This window comes from Typopeltis vanoorti, chromosome 4 (genome assembly GCF_054136105.1).
Source record: "Typopeltis vanoorti isolate ZY-2024b chromosome 4, IOZ_Tvanoo_1.0, whole genome shotgun sequence".
Lineage (NCBI taxonomy): Eukaryota > Metazoa > Arthropoda > Arachnida > Uropygi > Thelyphonidae > Typopeltis > Typopeltis vanoorti.
Window position 1 is genome coordinate 4209937 of NC_143552.1, and position 20544 is coordinate 4230480.

Here is a 20544-nt window from a genome sequence, read left to right on the forward strand (position 1 = left end):
CCTATGGATCTGAGAGCTGGGTTCGAAGTAAAACACTTGACCAAAGATTAGAGATCGCAGATATAAGAGTCCTGAGAAAGATTAGGAGCATGAACAGATGGCATCAATGGCAATATCATATTAAAAACAAGGATATTAGGAAAGAACTTGATATTGTCAGCATCCAGGAATGCATTAGCAGAGCTAATCTCAGGTGATATAGTCACTTAAGCAGAATGGAAGAGGAAAGATTAGCAAAACAAGCGTTTTCTGCCAGGTTGGCAGGAAAAAGACCTAGAGGAAGATCAAGATATAGGTGGATTGACATAGTAAAAAGTGCCTTAGAAGACAGAAATATAAGACCTGATAATATTGGAGTCTTTACAGGTAGCAGACTGATTTGGAGGAAAATTGATGATGATGATATTATTACCAAGCTCAGTGCTTTCCTGCCTCTTGTTGTTCTGATCCTTTTTATGCTGTCTAAGTTTTGTTAAACATTTTTCCACTTTTTTCAATTCTCTAGTCGATTTTCTAATTTCTAACATTACTATAATACAGATGAAATACAGAAGGAAAATAGTCAGCCAAGAAGATGTTAGTGAGCAGAGAACTAATAACAAAGATGACTAAAATATCAAAAGCTTGGACAGAAATATCCTTGATTTTGTCAAAAAGATAAGTAGAATTCCTAAATAAATGATCTGGATTGACTAGCATGCGTTTAACAGATAAGAAAGGAACTTAGCCATTGATATGTTGGAGAGTCTATGCAGTTCACAACATGCCTCACAGTGCAGTCTTCTTTATGTATTTTTGGAAAACTGTATAAACAATATTCTTCCAAAATGAGTATATGATTTTTATTTATTTATTTATTTTTTTTGTTACTGTACTGTCATGCCAGCTGACAACTTCATAAAAGAGGTAAGGTCATTAAAGAATGTATGTTTTAAAAGGAGATTATCCTCCCATCAGTCATCTTTATCTATTACCACTATAGCTTTTCCTTTATCGACTTTTAAAATAGATATATAGTTCTTGTGTTTCGGAGAAAGCAACACAAGAAATTCAGCTGTAGATAAATTAGAAGGTGATAACTTGGTTTTAAACAGCTTCTTATATTTCTGTGCAAGTTCCAACCATCACATGCTATTTCAAGTAATTCTCTCTCAGTAGGTGTAAACTTCAATTTTCTGCCTGCCATGTGAGTTTTGTTTCTTCCAATCTATGTCTCTAGTTGAAGTCTTCAATAATAATTATTTCGCCTGCACTTGTGCTAATTTGAACAATGCATTGTTATCTACATTTTCCCTTGCATCCCTTGGCCCATGGCAGAAACCAACTATATATTTTGATTTGCTGTCCTCTATCTCACACAACATGTAATCTAACAATACTTTGGAAAAAAGGATTAGCGCTGAAAAAAAGGGATTAATGTAAAATAATACTATAGAATACAATATAATATAGAATACTGTAGAATACATAAAGCCTTAAAAATACCCTACTTACACATCTATCATCCTAGTATTCCCTTACTCTTTATCCACTGTTATCAGTTATGGGTTGTTATTTAAAAAAATATATTAATAGAAAACAAGCCATATGCTCCTTTTCTAATGAAATGGATGAATTTTGGAGGATGCTGACCAAGGTTACCAATATTGCAACCTACATTTCTGGAATACAAGACAAATTTGTATAAAGTAAAGCTTATGGTAAAAATATTTATTAACCTTTATCATACCTGCTATTATATTCTACTTCCAATTCATGGATGTATATAGACCTCAGAGTTTCAACTTCTGTTTCTAAGGCACTATAACAAAATAAATGAAACATAAATGCTTAGTTAAACACTAAAAATCATCAGTCATGTATAACAGAATAAGCACAAGTGAAAGGATCTAGAGCTTTAAGTGTTAGTCCTAAAACTGCTGGCCTGGTTGGCCGAGTGGTTAGCGTATTTGCTCTCCAACCAAAAGGCTGCAGGTTCGAATCCCGCTGTGGGCTTGGATGTTTGTGATTGTCTGTGAAAATACTAGATACTAGTAAGCGGTAGATGACATTGTAGTAGTTGTGGTTCATTGTAATTGGTGGATTGTGGGTGATGGAGATAGAGAGTTGTAGAGTAGATGCCCTCCCTCGATGAGTCTTTAGACTCCCTGGAGGTGTCAAGTAATAATAATAACTGTGTTATGACTTAATTCTATTTCTTGTATTTTATATATATTTATTTGGATATATAAATACTTTTAGATATGTATACTGATCTTATACTTGAGACCAAAGGATAAAAAGCACACCAGTATCATGTCTAGAATAACTCTGAAATTTATTGACATTTTTTAAAGAGATGCAGGTTGTAGTAGTTTGGAAATACTTCTTGTGGTAGGCTATTCCAGAGGAAGGAGGTAGATACAATAAAAGAGAGAGAAAAGCAGATAATATCCCCTTAATTTAAATAATGTTACATTGCCGAAATGAAGCCTATTGGCTCTTTATATTTAAGTAAAAGCAGATTGTTTTATTTTCAGTTGCACAGTAAATGGGTGCTGTGCAGCTGTTTTTCTTGTGTTAACAGGTGCAACAGAAAGCAGAAGAATGACGGTTGGCAGTTCAGTGGAGCAATAACCATTAAAGTACCTGTAGAATAGATATGGCTGAAACATCTGTGAGATCGAGGTTGAAGTGAATCTCTCAGAGAGGGAATATCTATGAGCTGAATTGCTCTCCTCTGGTCAATGTTAAGAATTTTTAGGTGCTCCACTCCAAACATGTTAGCAATTTCTAAGCATCAGATTTGGGATTTGTACAGAGTTTACACTTGGTTAGATGAAAAATAGTATCTTGAACAAAAGAGAATGTACCTAGTTTTTTGGATGGTAAGGAAGCTATTGATGCATTTGTGCCAGGACAGACTGTAGGTAAATGTTAGTCCAAGCAGAGATCTGTTCTTGTCTATTGATATGTGTTTTACTGAGGGTAAAAATATTTAGCTGAGATCACTTTTATAAGAGAAGACAACTGTGTTTTCTGTACCAAATTGTCCTTGCCCCTATGAAGGATAATACTTAGATCAATGTTTACGGCACTAGTTGTAGATGATCTTAATGCTCTCCATTAAAGCTTCTCCATAAAAAGAAAGTGGCAGGACAAAGCCTTGAGACTCTAAAATTGGTGAAGCTCAAAGAGAGAGTACCGATCATAATATGCAGTGAATGACCAAAGAGGAAGCTAGCAAGCCAATTGCAGAAAGAGTGGCATGTAGACTAAAGGATGGCAGTTTGTTTAGAATGCCTTGATCAAAAGTTCTAGAAATGTCAAGAGAGACAGCACAAGTTTCTCCGAACCTTTTCATAGCACGTGTCCAATGGTACGTGATGTAAACTAAGTAGTCAGATGTGGATCTTGAATGGAGGAATCCATAATGGTTGGTTGCTGATTAAATGATGGGCCTTTAGGTAGTGGAGAAGTTGACTATTAATGATATTCTCCATGATTTGGAGAGGACTGAGATGATGATGATTAATTGGTAGTTTAAGGGTAGACTTCTAACTCCTTTGTTTGGAATAGGCTGGATATCAGATGGCTTCCACATAGCAAAATAAGTGACCAGCTATGAATAGATTGTAGAGATGATACAGGAGAGCTGTTAGCTCTGGAACACAATGTTTAGAGCAATTGGAGAGATGCCATCAGAACCAAGAGATTAAATGTCCAAGTTATTTATTAACTTTTTGTATCCTTTTGGAAAAAAAAAACTACAGTAGGCATATAATACTTGGATTCCAGTATGGTAGGAGGTAATTTTCCTTTGACATCAATGCAGGAATTCGAGGGGTAGAAGTACAAGTGATTAGAAAGTGCATCCAACAGCCTTAGCCAGGAATCAGAAGCATGGCTTCCATTTAGATAAAAGGCAAGTTTTCTGCTGTTGGCCTTTATGAAATCAGCAAAAAAAAAAAAAAAAAATGAAAATAAAATAAGCAAGAAACTAGCTGAGCAGGCCAAAAGAAATCAATTCTTTTGTTACATGGCAAGTAAGAAGAAAATGACTATGGAAGGATAATTATAACAAATGTTAATGGTATTGAGGTAGCAGAAACAGACAAAATAACTGAGCTACTCAGCAATCACTTTTGCAAAAAGGCATATCATCCAAGTCAGGATGTTGCTATAAATTAAAGATCCAAAGAAATTATATTCTTGGTTTCATCCTTTATCTAAGTGTAAGCATACAAAGTTTGCATGTGAAGTAACTTTACGGCTGGGCTACTTGTATATAGAGGCTAATGACTTCACATCAATTGCCTTAGTAATCCCATAATGCAATGCATATATCCTTATGGACAATAAGGGAAGGGCTGGCCTGCTTGGTCAAGTGGTTAGCATATCCACTCTCCAGCCAAGAGGCTGCAGGTTAAAACTCCACCATGGGTTTGGATATTTGCAATCTTACTGAATGGAAAGGGCATCTGTGACCCTATCACTTCTAACAAGCTTTGCTCCCAAAACCCAGTGAGGTATGGGAGTGATCATATGCTGTCTACAGACATGAAATGTGAAATTTTTTCCATTTTATGGGAAGGGGCAATACCCAGACCAGTTTTCACCTTTATTGAGTATGTTTAAGTGCAGAATACCACTCCAAAAACTTGTGAGATCCCTCACATTACCCAACAATGAGTGACCTCAAGGATCATTAACTCAGCAGTAGCTCCACTCAGTGACAGACCCATCCCACAACTGAGCAGAGCTGCTCATATCTCAGGGTACGCAACCACTTCAGCACGAAAGTACATCAGTGGGAGCCAGTATTGAAGTCTCATCATTGGGAGCCAGACCCAGAAGTGATACCAAGGTTCAAGTAATGCAGGTCATATTTCCATATACAAGTAGTCAAAAGGTGTATCTTATTAGTAAAATACTCTGGATTATATTGATTTCATCCTGTATCTAAGTGTAAGCAAACAAAGTTTGCAGGTGAAGTAACTTCATGACTGGGGTACTTGGAAAGGACCAGTCTGTTTGGCCAACTGGAACTGAAAAGCATATCTTCAGCCAAGAGGCTCAAGGTTCAAATCCTGCCATGGGCAGGGATGTTTGTAATTGTCCTAACTCTGAGTGGAAAGGGCATCTGAAACCCTACCACTTCACATCAATATTAATGAGGATATTGCCATGACAAAGGTGACAGGAGCCGATGTGAGAACACAGGTGGATGAAAACTGGAAGCACTTAGAATATCAGAAAATCTCAGTGGAAATACAACTCTGAGATCAGCTCACAATTTACGAGAAGGTGCAACAGAACAGGCAATGCCTTTGACCGTTTATTTAAGTGGCAACGCTGGCAAAAGAGGATCAAAGAGAGAATTCAAGAATGAGTGGATAAGAACATGAGAAGTAGCATGGCTTTGTGAATGGCTGGTCCTGATTTAGTAAATTACTAACTTTTTATAACAGTGACAGCTGAGCTGGATAAAGGGAGTGGCTACACCATGATACTGATGGATTTTGTACATGCATTTGACAGAATACCACATGAAACAGTTATACAAACCAGTAAAAAATTGATATGAACAATATATGGATGACAGTGGCTGACTGACAGATAGCAAAAAGTAGTATGTGGAGGAGAAGAATCCAGGAGAAAGAAGGTGAGTAGTGGTGTGCCACAAGGTTCTGTGCTAGGACCACAACTATTTAATATGCATATCAATGATATAGGAAATATTCTGAAGGGAAATATTCAGTTTGCTGATGATGTAAAATTCAGTAGGGTAATAGTTAAGGTGATATGGAGAGTTTACAGGATGACTTAAATAGCCTGTCAAAATGGGCAAAAGATAATGGATATTAGTTTAATGTAGAAAAATGTAAAGTTATGCATATTGGGATAAACAGATTACAATCTGTATAACACACTGATGGAAGTGTAATCTAGGAAACAGATGAAGTTAGGGATGTTAATAAATACAGTTGAAGTTAGGAGGGCATTTACTAAGGTTGCTGATCAGATTACTTGGCTAGTGAACACGCTAATGAGTTCTAACATGTACAAGCCGAGATAAGAAAGTTATCATTTTTCTTTATAAGGCCTTGATATGTCCACAACTCAATTACAGGTCTGGTCACCAGAGCTTCTTAGGGATGAGGAAGTAGTGGTTCAGAAGTGAATGATGAAGATGGTGAGTGGTCTGTAGAATGCTCCCTATGAGGACTTCAGGGTTTATAGGTAGCAAAAATTGGTCAACAGGCAAAACAGGGAAGGAAATGAGAGAAACGTTTACTTAAAGGGGTTTATAGGATCGATGCGGTGGAAAATCTGAGCACTTGGCTAAACAGAAACAAATCACTTCATCACCTCTGGAAGTTGAGTAGACGAATAGATTTTTCAACTGGAGTATGGCGAGTCAAATGGGTTGTCAGAGTAGATTATGAGTGCTTTGTCTCGAATGGGTTCAAAGAGAGGTACAATACTGTAAAGGTACAATGACAGTTTGGATGTCCAACAATGGTTCTTTGGACTCCATGGAGCTGTCTGTACAATAATAATATTAATAACAATCTCTAAACCTTGATCACTCCAATATCTTAGTCTTTATGTTTCAATCAATCACACTATGAGTCCTATGCAGTAGCAGGCAAAATTCCACTGTGTTCTAAACCTTGACTCTACTTAGTTGCAAAGTTTATCAGTGTGCAAGGACTATGTCTAAGCCAGTCACCAGATAGCTGAAACAAGCTCTGCTCTTAAGATAAGTACCATTGGAATGATTTTTTTTTTTTTTTTTTTTGTTTTCTTTAAATAAAAAGGTGTCACATCAGTGGGAGCTAGGCAAAGGCAAACAAATCAATGGTAGAAATCAAACCAAAGTTGTAAAAATACTATGATTATTAAGACAGACCTCCAGGAAGTCAGAGTCTCATTGAGGGAGGCCACATACTACATACACCAGCTATCATATTTATTCCTCAATTCATTCACACTGCTTGCATTCACAATATCCAATGGCAATCCATTCCAATCATGCACCACCCTCTGAGAGAAAAATCTAGCCATCACCCCTTTCTTAGCGGCCTTCATTCTCAGTTTCCAAGGATGCCCTCTTGTCCTTTCCCCACCCTCCATAAATTGAAATCCTGTATGACCCTTTCAGAAATTTCTACGTCTCAATCATATCACCCATCTTTCTCCTGTTTGCTAGTATCTGCAATCTAAAAATTTTCAATCTGTTTTCATAATCAGTATTCCACAATCTTGATATCATTTTTAACACTCTCCTTTGTATTCTCTCTCTCTCTCTCTCTCTCTCTCCAATATATCAGAATCACAACAGAAACCAGGAGACCAGACCTGCGCACAATAGTCAGTTTCTTCTAGCATAATTCCACCAATATAATACAACATTGGATATCGAATCACACCGAAGCGAATGACTTTACATTTACTGACAGTGAAATGACACCCATTTTCCCAGCCTATTCAAATCATTCTGCAAGTATTGCATATCAGCAGCATTCTTGATTACAGTACCTATCTTTGCATCATCAGCAAATAGCTGAATGTCGCTTGACAAATCCTTCCCAAAATCACTATGTACAGATTGAATAACAGTGGACCAAGCACTGATCCTCGTGGTACACCAATTGTTACCTAAAATCTTGCACTCACATGCCCTGTATACCACTTTTTGATATCTGTCAGCCAGCCATCCTCTTATCCATGCTAATATTCCATAACCCTACCCATTTTCTCCAATTTATGCAACAGTCTACCATGCTGTATTCTGTCAAAAGCCTTAGCAAAATCCAAAAGTATCATGGTGTATCCATTTCCCTTGTCTAGTTCAATGGTAACATTGTTATAGAATGTGAGCAAGTTGCTAAAACATGACCTTAACTTAGTAAACCCATGTTGTTCATTGCAAAGTAGAGATTCACTGACAACCCATTTCTGAATGCAACCCCTAACCAATTTTTCCAAAATTTTCACCACCACTCGTGCGATACTAACTGGTCGATGGTTGGATACATCGGTCTTCGCCCCACTCTTGTGCAATGGAATTACCATACATTCCTTCCATTCCACCAGAATAGTCCCTGTTCTGAGACTCAAATTAAACAGCCTGATCAAAGGAATAGCCAGTTCAGCTGAACATTCTTTTAGCACACATGCTGGTATCCCATCAGTCCCTGTTGCTGAATTCTTATTTAATTTGTGCAACAGCTCTAATACCTCGTCCTCATATCTCTGTTTCTTCATCCAGTGAAGAAGTAGCAGTAAGCTCAATGTTGCATGCACTAAGTTGATAGCTTTCAACAAAATGGACACTAATGGGCCCATTTTGTTAGAGATCCAGAAAATGTTCAGCTAATGGGCACATTAGCTGAACATCTTCTGGATCTCTAACCCTCAACACCATCTGAATTTAGAAGAGTTATACTTTCATATTCTTTCTTTTACTTGCAGCATATTGAAAGAATTCTTGCGGGTTGTTTTTAGTTTGCAGAGACATTTCTTTTCATACTCAGACTTTGCTTTCCATACAATGCTTGTGACTATTCTACTCTGCTGCTTATAACATTCATAACTGACATTATCCTTATGCACACAGTATTCCTTTCACGTCGTCCTTTACTTATGAATCTCTTGTTTAATAAGTTTACACATCCATTTGACTGCTATCTTATTTATTCTTTGAACTCTCGGGACACATTCTGATATCACATCATTTAAGTATTGTTTAAATGCTTCCCATGCACTGTCGATATTCTTTCCATTCAGCAACCGATCCCATCAGTTGTCATAATTTCCTGCTTGGTAGTTCAGCATGTAACCTTTTCTGAATGGAACATTCATAAATTTAGTCACTTCCCAAGTGAGTACCACATGATCAGTGTCACCAACCGGAGGCAGCATAGTTACACCTTTAACTGAAATACCCTCTGACACTATTATCAAATCTAACATTCTTTGACCTAAAGTTCCTTCTGTCACATACTGCTTGAGGAAGTTGTCCCACAACAGCTCAATAAATGCATTTTCATTCTTCTCATGAGAGTCTACTACTACACAATCAATATTTGGATAATTAAAGTCTCCCATTATGATAACTCTTTTCATGCTCATCTTTTTTACGTGGTGATGCATGACTTCATCACTAGCAACTGATCCACCAGGTCTGTAACAACACCCCACTATGTAATTGATCTTGTTAGATTCCACCTCATACCAGATTGCTTCAAACTCACTGCCACATGAAATGCTGTTAGTGGTAGTAGTAGTACAATCATAGGTCTCAACTCCAACCGGATTCAAGTCATCCAATATCATTAGCAGCATGCCTCTCCTATCCTCTCTATCCATATTAAAAATACAGTACCCTTGACACTCAATACTAGTTAGTAGGTCTGATTCTGATAGCCAGGTCTCACTAATACCTACAGTCTGAGTTTGTAATATATTGACTAAGGCAACAAACTTACCCATTTGTTTTTGATACTCTTAGAATTCGTGTTTAGACAATAATCTACCAGTTTGTTATTTTGTGCAAGGGTGGTCAGAAAAGTTCTTGGTCTCGACCATAGATGTCAACACTATTGGCAAGATTTTTTTTTTTTCTAAGTTGGTACATCTGTCATAAACATTCATGTGAAATTGCAAGTCATTCCATCAAGTAGTTTGTTTTATACAGCTGTCTGAAGCAAAAGTGTTCTCTGTATCTTGTGGAAAGGTGTAGACGTTAGTTATACATTCTTACTAAATAGCTTAAAGAAATTACAACATACAATAGAATATACATTAAAATAAATTTTAATACACTTCCAATATTTCGGCAATGTCACATTGTCATCATCACAGGAACTTAAATACAAGACACGTGCACGCAAGCACAACACACAGTAAATGAGGAACAAAGCAGAAAGCTATTCTTTCTCCTAAAAGTTCTGATTGTGCCCTCTAGCGGGCAATGTTGGTATTCTTGGCCGATTGGGCTGAAGGTCTTCTGATGTGGGTTTCCCAAATTTGGGGCAGTCTCATGCACCCAAATTTGTTTAGGTTTGCATTGTTTCTTAAGGCTGATTCCATGAATAGCCTTTCGTATTTGAACTTACTACAGTGTATTATCGTGGCTTTCTTCCACCGTATTCTATGGTGGGAATCCAACACATGGTCTGCAAGACCAGAGTGGCTGTATTGGTGAAACCGGATGTAGTCCTTGTGTTCTGAAATTCTGATATTAGCTGTCCTGCCTGTTTGGTCAAAGTAGGACAGCTTACAGCTGCAAGGGACTTGGTATACATCAGGTAGGTCTAGGGGGGGGGAGGTTGGTCTTTACTGGAGCAGATAAGGGATGCCAATTTTTTATAAGGTCTGTAACAAGAAGTTAAGTCATGTTTTTTTAGGATTTTTGCAATTTTTTCCGAGGTGCCTCGGATACATGGAATGGCGATGGATTTAGAGTAATCCTTGTAGTGAAGGGGGAGAGGTATTGGTTTCAATATTTTTTGGATTTTTTTGGGGGGAGGGGGGTAGCCATTGGCTAAAAAAGTGTTGAGAATGTGGTTTAGTTCTGTGGTTAGGGCATTGTCATTAGAACAGATAACTTTAGCCTTGTTGTGTAGTGTCTTAATGACTCCATATTGATGTGAGGGGGGGAGGGGATTGTTGGTGAATGTATCTGCCTGTATGGGTGGGTTTTCTATAAACTGAGAAAACCAAGGTTCCATCAGGCTGGTGGGTGTCTAAGAAATGAAGGCAGTTGATTCTGGGGTATTGGTTATTTAAGTGTGTTAGGAAAAAGAGGAGTGCATCGGAGCCATGTGGCCAAATAGCGAACACATCATTCAACATAGCAAAGTCATATGGTTGGTTTTTGTGGGGCACAGTTTAAGACTTTCTCTTCAAAAGTCTCCATATAAAAATCTTAACACACTTAAATAACCAAAACCCGAGAATCAAGTTCACCCGGAAAGAAAAAAAAAAACAACTGCCTTCCTTTCTTAGACACACTAGTCCCTTGCCAGCCTGATGGAACCTTGGTTTTCTCAGTTTATAGAAAACCCACCCATACAGGTAGATACATTCACCAACAATCCCACCATCCCCCCTCACAACAATATGGAGTCATTAAGACACTACACAACAGGGCTAAACTTATCTGTTCAAATGACAATGCCCTAACCACAGAACTAAACCACATTCTCAACACGTTCTTAGCCAATGGCTACCCCCTAAAAAAATCCAAAAAATATTGAAACCAATAAACCACAACCCTCCCCCCTTCACAACAAGGATTACTCTAAATCCATCACCATTCTCTATATCCGAGCCACCTCGGAAAAAATTACAAAAATCCTAAAAAAACATGACTTAACTTCTTGTTACAGACCTTATAAAAAATTGGCATCTCTCATCTGCTCCACTAAAAACCAACCTCCCCCCTAGACCTACCTGGTGTATACCAAGTCCCTTGCAGCCATAAGCTGTCCTACTTTGGCCAAACAGGCAGGACAACTAATATCAGAATTTCAAATACAAAAGGCTATTCATGGAATCGGCCTCAGCACTAAGAAACGATCCAAACCTAAACAAATTTGGGTGCATGAGACTGCCCCAAATTTGGGAAACCTACATCAGAAGACCTTCAGCCAAATCAGCCAAGAATACCCAACATTGCCCGCTAGAGGGCACCATCAGGACTTTTAGGAGAAAGAATAGCTTTCTGCTTTGTTCCTCATTTACTGTGTGTTGTGCTTGCGTGCACGTGTCTTGTATTTAAGTTCCTGTGATAATGGCAACATGACGCCGAAATATTGGAAATGTATTAAAATTTATTTTAATGTATATTCTATTGTACGCTGTAATTTCCTTAAGCTATTTAGTAAGTAGGTTGTCTGTATCCCTTGAATTGAATAAAAGTATCATGCAGTTATAAAATTCTTTGTGAAAGAATGTTTAATGCCAAAAGAAATTCATTTGAAGTTAATAAAAGTTTATGGGCACTCTTCTCCTTCGTTTTCGACAATTAAGAAATGGGCTTAATTGTGCGCCCACAAAGAAATGGGCTTTAAACATGGCTGTACCAGCCTTGAAGATGATCCACGTGAAGGACGTCCAAAAAAGAAATCACTGATCAAGTGCACGATATGGTATTGGATGACCGACAAGTCAAAGTAAGTGGAATTGCTGAGATTATAGGTTTCAAAAGAACGTGTAGGATATATTTTGCATAAAGAATTGCAAATAAAAAAAGCTTCACGCAAGATAGGTGCCATGCCGGCTCACAGCAGATCAAAAATGCACTCGCATGAAAATTTCTGAACATCGCTCGAGTTCTTTAAGAAGAATAAAACTGATTTTGTTTGTCAATTTATTACTATGGATAAGACTTCAATTCACCATTACATGCTAGAATCCAAACAGCAGTCAAAACATTGGGCAGAAACCAGTTGTTCAGCGTCAAAGAAGACAAAGTCAGTACCATCAATAGGAAAGATCGTGGCATTGGTGTTTTGGGATGCTAAAGGCATTTTGTTTATTAATTATCTTGAAGGGGTAAAACAATAACCGTGAAATATTACTCTGATCTTTTAAGCAGACTAGACAAAAAAATTCATGAGAAAAGACCTCATTTGCAGAATAAAAAAATCACCTTTAATCTGGACAATGCACCTGCCCACAAAGGTGTTTTGGCAATGAGAAAATTAAGGGATCTGCACTATGAATTGTTGGAACATCCACCCTATTCCCCAGATTTGGCTTCCTCTGACTTCTATCTCTTCCCAAAACTAAAACTCTTCCTCGCTGGTCAGTGGTTTTCTTCAAATCAAGAGGAAATTGCAGCTGTAGAGGGGGGGGGGGGGGTAACTTGCAGATCTTACTGAGAACCATTACAGGGATGGAATAATGGTGCTGAAGCATCGCTGGAATAAAAGGGAGATTATATTGAAAAATAAAAATGTTTGAAATTATAAATTCGTTTTTTTACTGTTAGGCCGAGAACTTTTGAAGACCACCCTGATATAGTCTTGTCTGCAGTCTGCCTGACACAGTTGGACAACTTGCAGATCTCTAATGCCTATTACATGTAGACATCTTTGCACAAATTTGATGGGTCCGAACCAGACGAACACAAAGCCGAAATCGTTGTCTCCTCGTCAACAGTCCCATGACAAAGCCCATTCCTTCTTTAACACAGTTATATAACATTGTAATTCTTACACTCACATTCACACCATTCCTACCGTTATAATTTAGTTTCCCTGACTCTCTGTGTTAGGTCTAATACCAGTTATTAGTTTTTCTATACTCCTGATACCAAATGCATTCATGGTGTAGCTCATCCCTCTTATACAAATCCAATCTTACCTCAAACTCACTCCACACATCAAAAAACGCAAACCATTCCTTCTACACAGCTTACACATCGAATCATTTGCCATCATAGCCCTTCTTCTTAATTCATTTTTATCATAGTAAGCTAAAATACTGACAACTTTCTCACTCTTCACTCTCGCCTGTTCCAACACCCTTTCATATCCTCCTTCATACTGAACTTATCGCCAGTTAAGTCATTAGTACTTACTACAACTATAATTTTGTTTACTTTTCTTTTCTGTTTTGGAATTGCTTCCTTTATATTCTTAATTTTCACTCCAGGAAAACTGGAAATTATAACTCGCTCATCTATAGCATGTTTTATTATAGTCACCATACCAAATAACTTATTTTTATTAACAACTTCACTTACCTGATTTCTGTTATTTCCTGACTTCCTGTTTCCGTGCTTTGTTGTTTCTTATTTTCCTGTTTAATTTTCTTTTTCTCCCTCTGTTTTAAATGCCTCTCGACTTTTTGCATATAAAGTATAAACTTTTATTTGCTCATGCTCCGATAAAAGATAATACAAGAATTTATTAAGTATGATTTACTTTCTAACCAAGGAAAAAAAAAAAAAAAAAGTTGCCACAATGTTATTGATTTAACTTTCTAGGTTTAAGCACTTTCAGTAGAAAACTTTATTGACTGAGATGGGTATATTTTAGAAAGAGGAAAAAATAGATTTATTGGCTTACTGGATTACATGCATGTGTCTATATATATAGACACAACATAATACATATACACACATATACCTACAGACACACTTCACTGCAACTACATTCTGTCATTGTAAATAAATTAGCACCATATATGTGATGAAATCATGTCTAAAGAATAATAAATAACCATTATTGTTTTATTAGTTTACTGTAATATATTGTTTGCCTTTGGAACTAATTAATAAAAAAATAAAGAGACCAAGGGCTTATGAGAATACAAGTGCAATATTTTAGATGTGTACTTTCTTTATCAGCCTCAACAGCTTTTCACAGTCGATAACCTGGCTTCATAGAAATCCGGGCATAATAGAGTTAATCCTATCCTGCAGAACATGTTGCCTGTCAGCTGCATGTATTCTCTAGCTAGTTTGCTTCTTCTACGGGAAGAAACATCCTTGCCACCTCTTATGCGAAGGCAAATTCATGTTAGGTATAAAAAGCCTTTACAAAAGTTCAATGTATCCTAAACAGGATTCAAACCTCCCCCCCCCCCCAATCAAATGGGATTGTCATTACCAACCGAGTTTTATATCCAAAACAATGCTTGTCTTTTAAATTCAAATTTTGAAATTAAGTGAGAATTATAACACTACAACAGTTAGAACACAAGCTGACTTGGTATTGCACTGCTGTATTTAACTTTCGAACAGGCTATACTAGGAAGATTAAACTGTATCAGATAAGAAGCAACAACTGTCAGGGAACTGAAATAACTCGGAATGAAAAACATTATTAAAAGGCACTCGGAGATAGTAAAACTTCATCTTGCCAAGGCAATTCACATGCCCGGTTCATCCTCATAAGTCACTTGAAATTTTTTTTTTTTTTTTTTTTTCGTTTCAATGGCAAATTGAGTGTTGCGATGTGGCTATAAAACAAGAATGGATATATATTTTCCTCTCTTTCAGCAATATTGAATATTCATTTTTCTCTTTGTAGTAATAATGGGCATTTCCTTTCTTTTAATGCTTTCCAATACCAAGATGATGTTCTTGAAGAGCTTAACGATTTTTCACTACAATCTCACAATATGCATGGTGGTTTCTTTCATTACAACAAGCCATCACTTTCTTTGGTATAAAAACTAGACAAACAAAATAATAAATATATATAAAAGTCAAATAAGCACTAGTACCTGCCATCTTCTTCTTCAGACATCTCAGTATCCAATTAAACAATATATACTTATTTCAATACTAAATGCAAGTATTTTTTGTTAATTATATTATATAGATGAACATAAATATCCATATATCGATGATCAATTCCAAGCTACACTAGAAAACAAATAACAACATTACCCCTATTACATTTATTTATTTATTTTTACTTTCCCTCTTGGGGCAAGGAAATACTTAAGTGCTCTCTAGTGGCCATGGCTACCTTACGAAGATATGATAAAGTCATTGACAATTCACATGGACTATACAAATTTTAATTTGAAATGCAAAAATAATTTTTTTAGAAAATCGCAAAAGTTTTCTAACGCATGCAAAAAAATACCGTTGATTTAGATTATTTTTATATTCGATTTAAAGTTGTAGTTTTATTATTAAAATTATTAGTCTCGGTCGTGCACAATAAAACCTTCATAACAGAATCAACTATAGAGGTGAACAAATAGCAAATATTTTAAAGAACTCGTAAATTATCGCAATTCAATAACGTTATCAGCTAGGAACCAAGAATGGTATGAAAATAAGGTATGAAAACCTTATTTTCATGATCAGGGAATCAGCGAGTTGGGACTATTCAGTACTCAAAATGGAGCGATTTCAGGTTGGCAAACTGTAACACATGGTTTTCCATCCTATAGTATAGCTATTCAATATAGTTTAAGCATGGGATAGTAAGCTAGTCTAGAGAGTAGAGGCGTTGGAACATATTAACATTTTGGCAGTTGCCGAGGGACACCAGTTCCAGAATATTTTAAAATTCTCGAAACTGTGACAGTATAAAAGGCGAACAGCTACAAATTTTCAACGGAGCTAAAAGAGAAAGGTGAATAAACGTGTAAAATAGTGTAAAATATTCCTCAAACTACCAGGGCCGTAATTACGCTTTTCCCGAAGCTGGCGGTCTCCGACTGCTCCGGAACTCCCTCCTCATTGAGGCTCTTAAATTGGCCCTAAATTTTCGGGGCACCGAGCTTGAACCTCGTACGCCTGTGCATAAGTACGGCTCTGTCAACTACTCTAGTGTTGCTCTATCATTATGTGGAGCAGCATTATCATGTGCCCTTATACATTCACTTAGTCCTGTAGTCAACCAAATCAACAATGAAACGGAAAAAAGATATTGCCAATACACAGTACCATTTCATGTAGGCATCCAGCATTTTATTTTATGTGAGATTCACATATAAAAAATACCAAAACATTCAAATATTTCATTAAGATGGACTCTTTATGAGATTTATAGCATTTTTTTTTTTTTTGATGAAATTGCCAGATGCCAGCGAAGGTATTTTGATGTTGCTGGATAAATAAATATTTGTCATTTGTGTAATATAGACTATATATCAGAAAACATAATCAATATCAGAAAACATAACTAGAAGGTACTATATTGTCCAACTATTCAGTACCTCACAACCTAAGAAACTGAACATTTACAAACGCTTTAAACAATTGAATTCTAGTTATTGGCACATAATTACATATATGTCATTTCAATATGGAGGCTATAAGCAGAAAAATATTTGATAAGTCTCAAGCGTCCTGAGGCAGAAAGAAAAACAACTGGTGTTGTTACCCTGCCAGGGATCCAAACTGCTGATCACTAAAACAACTGTAACTAAAGAATTGAAGTCAGGTGCCTCATAGTTCACAGGAAATAATTTTTGCCTGCACAGTACGATATTACTAGAAGAAAAACCTATTACATTTTCGATTCTAGTCGCAGGGCCGTACTTACCCTTTTCCCAAGGCAGGTGAGGTCCAACGCTCTAGAGTTCTCCGGGCCATCCCCCATTGTGTGGGCCCTAATTTTTGAGGCCCCTAGCTAGAGCTTCGTCTGCCTGTGGATAAGTATGGTCCTATGTAGTCGACATATAGAGGAATTTATTTTTATTCTCTTTCAGCAAGTTCTCCAGTAAAGCAATCTTTGTCTCAGACAAGTGGGTTTTATTGTTTCAAAAATGTTTAAATCCGCAACTTAAATTAACTATAGAACAATACAATTTCCGAAATAATAAATACACCTGTTAGGGTTTGGGGCAACGCAATAGGGGTGGTCATCTGCATACTCTCTCCCCTGAATACTCTGAAATCATTCATCTTGGAAAAGAGCTAAGCCTACTTCAGGTGAGAAATCAGTTAGAGAATTTAGTATTATTATTATTTATTTATTTTTTAGTATGAAAGTCTGGTTACAAGACACACTGCTTTGAAAACTGACCCCCCCCCCATTGGTCAAACTTCATCGTGCCATTTAACGAGTCACATGTTTTTAACCGGTATGAATTGGAGAAAAATTATGATCCCAAGTCAGTGCAATTGTGTCCGATTCAAATCGCCGCGAGAAGGAAACTGAAGGAGTATGAACGAAACGTTCTGATAGGATTTCCTGTTGCAGGCATATCGGTTTGGCAAATAGCTAACGAATCAGGCCACCTGAGGTCAGTAATCAGCGATACCATACTAAGATGGAAGCGCAGGGAGCCATCTACTAATGCTGCCCACAATGGACAACTAGAACACGAGTCTGCAAAAAAACACGAAGAACCGAGGCTCACAACAAGAGTTTCTATGATAGGAACGCAATATGCAAGTCCCATATTACCCTTACCAATATGCAGTGTCGTTTTCAGTAGTGCAAACAGCGTGAACAGTGGGACATGGGAGCTTGGACATCTGCGATATGGAACAACACATGATGCTACACCCTCTACCGAGAAGATGGACGGGTGTCTATACACATACACCCAAGTGGTGGATGCCTACTAAAGGTTTCTTTCCAGAGTGTGTAACCACAACTATGAAATTTGGAAGAGTCAGTGTGATGTTATAGTCCTGTTTTTCCTGGTATATCCTCGAACCTGTTTGTGGCACCAGGAACACTGAACTTCGAGAGATACCTTAACATTCTAGACAAAGTAATGCTTCCTACTTTGTGGCGTTCCTACGGACTGACCATTGTCTCTTTTAGCAAGGCAATGCACAGTGACATAAGACTGCTTCTGTAACTGATTAGTTTTTGGACATGAATACAACCACATTTAAATGGTCTCCACAGAGCTCTTTTCTCAACCTTATTCAACATCTGTTCGATTAACTGGAGCATCCGGAGAAGTCAAGGGACGTCTGCCCACAACACGTCTGTCCAGAACCTCATTACATGGCTACAAGAAGAATAGTCCAAAATTCTAATTGATCGCTATTGTATGCTTCTGGAAAGTATGCTACGTAGGACTGCTACATTCATCGCAGCAAAATGAGATCCTACATTTTAATAAGGTGGGCACCATTGCTGTTTATTGCTCACACTAGGCTGACTACTTTCTAAGCAGTGTAATAGTTTGGTTGATTATTCATTGTTGGTTGCTTTCATATGAAAGAAAAATTATAAAGCATTATGAGCTATAAATAAGCAGTGAGAATATGATTTTACAGTAACTATTGTATTTACTATGATGTCTTGCAATAAGATCTCTCTCCGAGATCTTATTGCATCATTCTTGAATTCAACAGTTATAATCTGAAGGGCTATCCAAAGTATCAAAATAGATTAAATCATTAAAACTGGAGGCACATGCCATGTTGGAATATATCCCTTTTAATTAGTCTAAACACATATAATTCAGCTCCAAACCAAAGAATATGGAATATAAGAAAATTAGATGGAAATGACATTGTCTAAAAAAATTTTAATGGAGAATGCCCAACTGCAAATGCTTTACAGAAATAATTATTAATGACACACAGCCACGTACCCCAAAGGTGAGGAATTATATAAATGATATTCATATCTTCAAATCTTTAAATAAGTCACTTAAAAACAAAAACACTACGAGGATAATAGTCACTCCTAAAAGAATTTAGGAGTGACTACTAGAATTTAGGAATGTACTCGTAGTTCCACGGATTCTTCATTCTCACAACTATTCATAACTTATAAAACATAGAAGGCTTAGATAAAAAGATAGCTCAGAGTGAGTGAATGAATGGTAACTTGTCCTAGTTGCTGTGGTAAATCCAAAAGTCGCTAATTAGATTTTCCCCATAAGCTGGCTTTGAGTTAATTGAAAACGAATGAAAAAGATTGGTTATAGCTACACTAAAGAGATAATGATACTGTTCAATATTCAAATAATATTGAACAAATTGATTTCTGAATACAACTTGTAAGTTTAATAAAGACGGGCCAGTCTACAAAAAAAAGCGGTAGAACTCATCGCTCTCCCGCATACCTTTGAGGAATAACAGGCGTTAACACGGTTTTTTTTTTTTATTTATTTATCTTACAGGAAGCATTCGAAACAGAAATCTGTGTAATAAAGGAGTAACAACATTAGGAAGTTAATAAGGTCGTGTCGAGAAAAAAGAAACTGTGTATTTAAACGGTGTTATGAAAAGCGTTTTTATTATTATTATTATTATTATTATTATTATTATTATTATTATTATTATTATTATTATTATTATTATTATTATTATTATTATTATATTCCGTAGAGTTTTATCATAGTGCTTTTGCGTGATAGGCAGACTGAACATGAACGTTGTACTGTGGTATTGTGATTCTAAAAGTAAAAGTGTCCCTTTTCGGTCGTTTTTTTTTTTTTTTTTGATTACCATGGAAGTGCCAGTTAACCGGCCAAGACGTATATATATATACGTCCAAGTTATCATGAATGCGAAGTGCATATTAAAATTGTAATACCTTTGATATTTCATTGAAATATATGATGGATACGAAGCGTATGAGGATGCGTATTTGATCCATAATGGCCGCTCGTTACAAAATCGACAGTAACGAAGCATTGCAAGCAAAGAGGAAGGTTTCATTTTTTTAGATCGCGTTTTTCCTTGGACTTTTCGCAGTAGAGACGATGCGACAACTGTACATATACTGTATGTGACAGTTGTCGCACTACTAACATGTAATCTAACACTACATAAAGATTTATGTAGTGTTAGATTAAATGAAAAGAAGGAACATATTATAGTGCGTGAGAAGTGTGATAATAAGTCAAGGCTTTCCAGAAATGAGAAGGTTGTTACCATAGAAATGGATAGAAGTTCTTGATAATAAAATAAGTACCCTGGAAGAGTTTGGGCAAGCTTTATGAAAAAGAAAGAGTCCGGTTAAATGTATGGAGGAAGAAACTGATCGTTTAAAGAAATGATGTAAATGGTTTAAATGAGAAAGGTTAATAAGAAGAAGCCAGAATCTAAAGATGATAGGATGGCTTTATGTGGTGATTCAATCATTAAAGATGGGTTAA

The 20544-nt window shown here is 36.7% G+C and overlaps 1 protein-coding gene across 1 annotated transcript in view; it reads right to left on the reverse strand.

Annotated features, from left to right (window-relative positions):
- The window catches only part of LOC150107081 (uncharacterized), a 183417-nt gene extending 167958 nt beyond the window's left edge, over window positions 1–15459 (reverse strand). The window contains exons 1-2 of the mRNA XM_090390987.1: window positions 15232–15459; window positions 1730–1801 (exon numbers count right to left, since the gene is read on the reverse strand). Of these exons, the coding sequence (XP_090247113.1) occupies window positions 1730–1801; window positions 15232–15254 (95 nt within the window). The 5' untranslated portion in view covers window positions 15255–15459. The remainder of the gene's footprint in view (window positions 1–1729; window positions 1802–15231) is intronic.
- Between the last annotated feature and the right edge of the window lie 5085 nt (window positions 15460–20544).